General features: G+C 37.6%; 1 protein-coding gene across 1 annotated transcript in view; it reads right to left on the bottom strand.

Moving 5' to 3' along the window:
* Positions 1-359: 359 nt before the first annotated feature.
* Positions 360-6,526, bottom strand: part of LOC127843599 (neuropilin and tolloid-like protein 2) — a 47,719-nt gene continuing 41,552 nt past the window's right edge. The window contains exons 6-9 of the mRNA XM_052373281.1: positions 5,953-6,098; positions 5,127-5,376; positions 3,849-3,968; positions 360-3,539 (exon numbers count right to left, since the gene is read on the bottom strand). Of these exons, the coding sequence (XP_052229241.1) occupies positions 2,695-3,539; positions 3,849-3,968; positions 5,127-5,376; positions 5,953-6,098 (1,361 nt within the window). The 3' untranslated portion in view covers positions 360-2,694. The remainder of the gene's footprint in view (positions 3,540-3,848; positions 3,969-5,126; positions 5,377-5,952; positions 6,099-6,526) is intronic.

Raw genomic sequence — 6,526 nt, 5'->3', positions numbered from 1 at the left:
CACATCGTGATTCGCTCTATAGTTTACAGTGTAGGAAGTGCACATCGTTATTCGCTCTATAGTTTACAGTGTAGGAAGTGCACATCGTTATTCGCTCTATAGTTTACAGTGTAGGAAGTGCACATCGTGATTCGCTCTATAGTTTACAGTGTAGGAAGTGCACATCGTTATTCGCTCTATAGTTTACAGTGTAGTTTTAACAGATTGCCATTGAACCGGTTAATCTTCAAATGCGTGCAACTAATAAGCAATTTACTAACTATACTCTAAAGGTAAGAATACCAAACGAATTACTCCCCTTAGTCTACGACAATAAATACTTTGAAAAACAAGTAAATATAAAATGTATTTATTCACTTATAGTACATAACACAAAATGTTCTACTAAATAATAATGCATTAATTGTATATACAAGACTCAATTCGGGATAGAAATTCAAATCACTTGTTAATGCTTTATTATACTTGTAAACGACATAACAGCACAATTTTGAAATACTCCTTTATTTTGACTCCGTTATGATACTTGTAATGAATGATATACTGTCTAGGAATCGAGTGATCATCTTTGAGTATTCAAAATAATGTGTATATGAATTATTGTATGTTAGTATTAAAAGAACGCGATGAGCTGTACATATTTAATTAATTTAATGATTGGCCCATATTCATCAAAAACATTTTCAGACTTTAGTCTTAGAATAAATAATATTGTTTGAATTGGAACATTCAAGAATTGCATTACTTTTGAACCAAGATTGGCATCAAATGACTCAGTCAATTTAATTTTTAACGTAGATTATTCTGTTAAGAACATTATCATCTGTTGTAGCAAGGATATGTTTAAACGATTGAAGTGTTTTTCTCGATTACATGTGTACTATTTATTCTTAAGTCTAAAATTGGGCTGGTGAGAGCTGCTCAATTTAAAATGATTGTAATATGGAAATAATGAACGTTTTTACTTGCGCGAAAACTGGCACAATAATATAAACAGAAAGTGGGCTTACGTTTGGCATTACTTATGCTATATAATTCATGTGTATACGCTTGATGGCCAACCACACATTATCACGAATAACATGATCAATTATGAAGGTTCAAATCATAACATTTAACACTGTTTTGGAAGACATAATAATTGCTAGGCTATAACGCTTTGAATAATCAAACAAAACGACAGAAGAATTTTTTTTTAAAATAATACTAACACTCTGGAGTATACTTATAACACAATTGATAAAACAAAGTGAAATAACGTAGAATATTAATGGTGATCATATTCAACAAATAATTAAAAAAGTTTCAAAAAATTATATTATCTCACTTAACTTTTTCTGTTAATTTAAAAAATTGCCATGAAAAACTTTACGCAAACACAGACATGTACATATTTACAAAACGTTTACATGTCGTTGGAGCATTTGAATAGTCTAAATAGATTAAACTAAGAGAAACGAAACGCTCGCTCAAATTCCACAGGCTGCTTTTTTCAATGAAATTTATATTGCATTATATTGCAAACGTGTTAAACAAAAACAATATTTAACACGAAAACAAAAACAAGAAACAAAAACATAATCATCATACCGGGGAGATTATTAAACGTTCGCTGAAAACTTATGTAGTGTTTTACTGAAACACAATTAACATTAGCCATTGATCTTGCTAGTACTGTCCGAACAAGCCAAGTTCAATATTGCTTCAAGATTGTACATAGTTTAACTCAATTAGACTTGCTGCAGATTAATTGTTTTTTTTACAACTATGAACACAATGTCAGACTTGCTGCAGATATTGTTTCTCTTTGCAAATGTGAACACAAAATAAAAATGCAACACATGTATCCAACTCAAAGTTGCCTTTTACACACTAAACGAGTACATGAAGAGCCGCGGATATAACCTTTGCATGAAATAACTAGAACACATTTGCGAAAAAATCGAGAAGACATGAAACAATTTTTGTCGCAGGCTGTTGTCTACGCCGCGGTCGCGCTATCCCTTTCGGCGAAGAATAAACGACCAAGTGCACGCACGGAAGTCAACGTAACTACGAAACTGGACTCGATTGCTTTCACCTATCTTATGACAGCTCTCTTTGCGACTTGGGCTGATCGAGAAATATGTGTACGAGTGGATGACGACTGGAACCGATTTATCTCAAAATCTAACACATGTGTTAAAAATCGTTTATTTCATTGAAGTTTTCATTGATTACTCTTTTAAAGTTGGCGATGATGAACTGGTTGCACACTTTATTGTCAGTTTAAGCTTATCCTGTTAAGGCCTTCCCAAGAATATTCGAGAAATCGCGGCTTGATGACTATGGCACTGTTTGAGGTACTGACACCACACCTCTTGACTCTTGTTCCGTATACAAGCTTGCTCACTTCGGACTCTGAGAGATAACCTTTAGTCTCGACCCTTGTCTGACGCTTGAAACGCACTGCTTGTCTTATATCGTCTAACTGTTTCTTATAACGTCACATGCTTATGTTTTTTTCCCCAGAAAAGTTGAAACCTGACATCTGTTATAATACGCTTACAAACGATCGCGAAATTGGACAGTTTGCATTTCTTATTCAACCGCAACATCTTCAGATATGTCCAATAGTCGGCTGCGCTTCACCGGTCTACGCGTCTTACTTACACCACTATTTATACGATAATTTTAACTAGCGTCGACGTCGAATCACGTGGCTTCAATTTCTCGCGTGAGATCAGGAGCTACGTCCGCGTCTTGGTTCTTGAAAGTGAGCGACCTCGTTGGGGTGGCGGGCGATTTGACGAGCTCTTGACCCCAGCCATATTTTACATCCGGGGACTTGATTCTAAATTTAGTAGAGGGGTACACTGGGGTGGTCGGGTCGTAACGGAACTCCATTGTCATCCCAGTAGTTGGTGATCCGGGCGTCTGCGGGGACATTGCCGTCGGGATTGTTTGAGGGAAAGAATTGTTGAATTTCGTGTACTGTTGCAGCTTCGACAAATTTTCCGCGAGGCTCGGCATGAACGGTGATTCGAGCGGCTGCTGGAAGTTCCAGCCAGCATCTGACGTCATTCCCGGTGGGGCCGGATGCTGCTCGATGATCGTCGTAAAACCGGGGCTGTAGGGCGATGGGCAACGGCTGGAGTCGTCGTCGAAATTCTGCTCGAGTTGCAGAAACTTCTTGTAAGAGCTGGACTCGGATATGTGATCGCCAAAGTCGCCGCCTTCAGAGGGCACCTTGCTAGAGAAACTTCCGCGGTGTTGCATCATCGTCGCGTGACCGGAAGGGCGTGGAAGAGAATAGTAGCTGCTCTTGCTGTTCTGTTTCGCAAGGTGGTTCGCCGTATGGTTACTGTCGCTTACAGCGAGCTCCAGAGCGTTCCGCTTCTGGCTTCCGGTCTTCCTGGCGCTCTTTGGCTCGCGGCGCCCACGCCTGTAGCGGCACGTGACGCAGACGCCAATGACGACGACGACGAATATAAGGCCGCCGACACCGGCAAGGATTATGGCTAGGAGCGGTAAACCTGCCGAATCACCTCCAGAAGCGGCTGAAAGAAATAAGCAATAAAATAAGAAATGACATTCCTCGTTCGATTTGAATAAAAGCTTATTTACTTCTTTAACTCACGCTAGGTAGGCATTTAAGTTGAAATACTGTTGAAAAAAACTTTGAACCTGGTTATAATAAGTATATTTATAAAGAAACTGCTTATTATTAATAATAATAATAATTATTATAATAATAATGATGATGATAGTAATAGTAGTAGTATAGCAGCAGTAGAAATAAAAGTTGTGTTAGTAAAGGAGTCTTATTATGTTGATTTCTCTCTGAATTTCAATAATTCAATATTTACTTGACGTTTTACACCCTTCTTCGTCAGCGCCGGTGGTAGGACAGTTTCGGCGGCCGTTACAAACAAGCGCCTGGTTGAGACAGATGTCGTCACAGTGAAATTCGTCTGGGCCGCAAGGCGCTGTAACAAAAACGAAACAATAAATGTTGGTTATATTATAATAATAATAATAATAATAAAAATAATAATAATAATAATAATAATAATAATAACACTTACTTGTGTTATTATTATTATTATTATTATTATTATTATTATTATTATTATTATTATTATTATTATCATCATGATTATTTTAATTATACCAATAATAATATCAATACTAACATACTTTCATCAAAGTAACCCATTTATTTCCTCTTAAGAACGGCCATTGCTTTATAAATTTGAGTTGGACATTGATATGTCAAATTATAATCTTATTAACTAATTATGAGCTAATATTAATGCCCCCCTTCGAAGAAGATGGGGTATATTGTTTTGCTCATGTCGGTCCGTCGGTCCGTCGGTCTGTCGGTCCGTCGGTCCAAATGTCCGTCCACCAGATGGTTTCCGGATGATAACTCAAGAACGCTTAGGTCTAGGATCATGAAACTTCATAGTTACATTGATCATGACTCGCAGATGACCCCTATTGATTTTCAGGTCACTAGATCAAAGGTCAAGGTCACAATGACTCGAAACAGTAAAATGGTTTCCGGATGATAACTCAAGAATGCTTACGCCTAGGATCATGAAACTTCATAGGAACATTGATCATGACTGGCAGATGACCCCTATTGATTTTTAGATCACTAGGTCAATGGTCAAGGTCACAGTGACTCGAAATGGTAAAATGGTTTCAGGATGATAACTCAAGAATCCTTACGCCTAGGATCATGAAACTCCATAGGTTCATTGATCATGACTGGCAGATGACCCCTATTAATAATCAGGTCACTAGGTCAAAGGTCAAGTGCACAGTGACTCGAAACAGTGAAATGATTTCCGGATGATAACTCTAGAATAATTAGGCCTAGGCTCATGAAACTTTATAGGTACATTGATCATGACTGGCAGATGAACTCTATTGATTTTCAGGTCACTAGGTCAAAGGTCAAGGTCACAGTGACAAAAAACATATTCACACAATGGCTGCCACTACAACTGACAGCCCATATGGGGGGCATGCATGTTTTACATACAGCCCTTGTTGGTATTGTCTATATAAAGTATGAACTCAATTTGTAAATATTATGTTACTAGTTTTTGTTAGCAACGTTCAAGTATTCCACGCACCTTCTCCGTGTTTCGTGTTTTCCGGTTTGAAGACCGTATATCGTGCCTGGAGTACGGGTTTTTCCGATAACCGACTGCCAAGTATACGGAGAAAGACGCGGTTTGACTCCGACCGGTAGCTCGGCACTGGGCCTGCGCAGTAGACACCTGTTCGGTCGTCCTCGGACGTTGTCCTATCGTACATCTCTATCCGGTTCCGGCTGCACTGTTCGTCTCGCAGCATGTAAAGTTGTATTTCCGTTAACATTATCTGCGAAAATATTAAGCCCAATATAAGATGATGGGTAAGATATAGAAACAATTATAGTCACATGATCCCTTTGAGCAGTTTCATATATCAGTCCTATTTAAAAGTGTGAATGACAACCTAGTAAGATAGTGCTCATGCTTATCTGACAAGTATTATTATCTGCTATTAAAAAGCTTTAAATATTGAGAAGAAAGACTTCTGTTATCATCTGATATAAGAGTAGTCCTATATACCGTAGCAAATGGCGAGTTGGATAAAAAATACTTTGCGTCGATTGCACAAAATAATAACTGACAAAGCAAATATAACGTGATGAGCTAGGGTTCGTGTTAACAAACAAAAGCATATTCACTAATGGAATTACAAGATTTTTTATATTGTGTATTCAGATAGAAAAAAAAACGATTTTAATTCGTATATTTCTTCGTATTTACTGGAAACAAAAGAAGAGTCTTAACTCAACATGAATTACAAACTTGGCATGTGATAGTAACAATCGTTTTTATCTTTTGGTATAGAGGAATTGTTTAAGTCTTAAAAAAGCCACAATAAATTTGTTCATAAGAGTAAGTTTACCCGTTGCCCGTTTTCCGCCAACATTTCCCACGTGCAGTCTATCGGCTCGTTGATTGGATAATCGCGCTGCGACGTGTCAGCCAATGGAAACACTTTTGAGTTGATCTCTCCATCCAGAGCGAGGTTGTCCATATAGATGCGACAAACTGTAGACGACATTAGACTTATGATTAAAACATACACATGTATTATTAATTAGCTCTGGCTCAATGTTCACATTTGTATTTACATCGAACATGGACTTGAACGGGACCAGACACAGCGAATGCAAAGAAATCAACGTTAAAGTTCATGTTGACAAACCATTTTTGAATCGATTTGGCATGGAAAACAGCGTTAGTTATACGCTGCTATGGTAACACATGTAAGCGTCATATCCAAACAAGCGTGGTAGAACATGTCTAGTGTTCCAACGAGTTTTAATATAATCAATTTAATAGAGTAGCACAGTATCTGACCCGAGGGCATGTACTAAAGTCATCAAAATAAATGCTTTTGTTAAACGTTTTTTTTCCTTTATTCTTTTTTAAATGCAAGTGGCGTAGTTTTACATCACGATAAATAATCTCATCAA

Source organism: Dreissena polymorpha, chromosome 9, assembly GCF_020536995.1.
Source record: "Dreissena polymorpha isolate Duluth1 chromosome 9, UMN_Dpol_1.0, whole genome shotgun sequence".
In the NCBI taxonomy this organism is placed as follows: domain Eukaryota; kingdom Metazoa; phylum Mollusca; class Bivalvia; order Myida; family Dreissenidae; genus Dreissena; species Dreissena polymorpha.
This window is presented reverse-complemented; position numbering and strand designations above follow the sequence as displayed.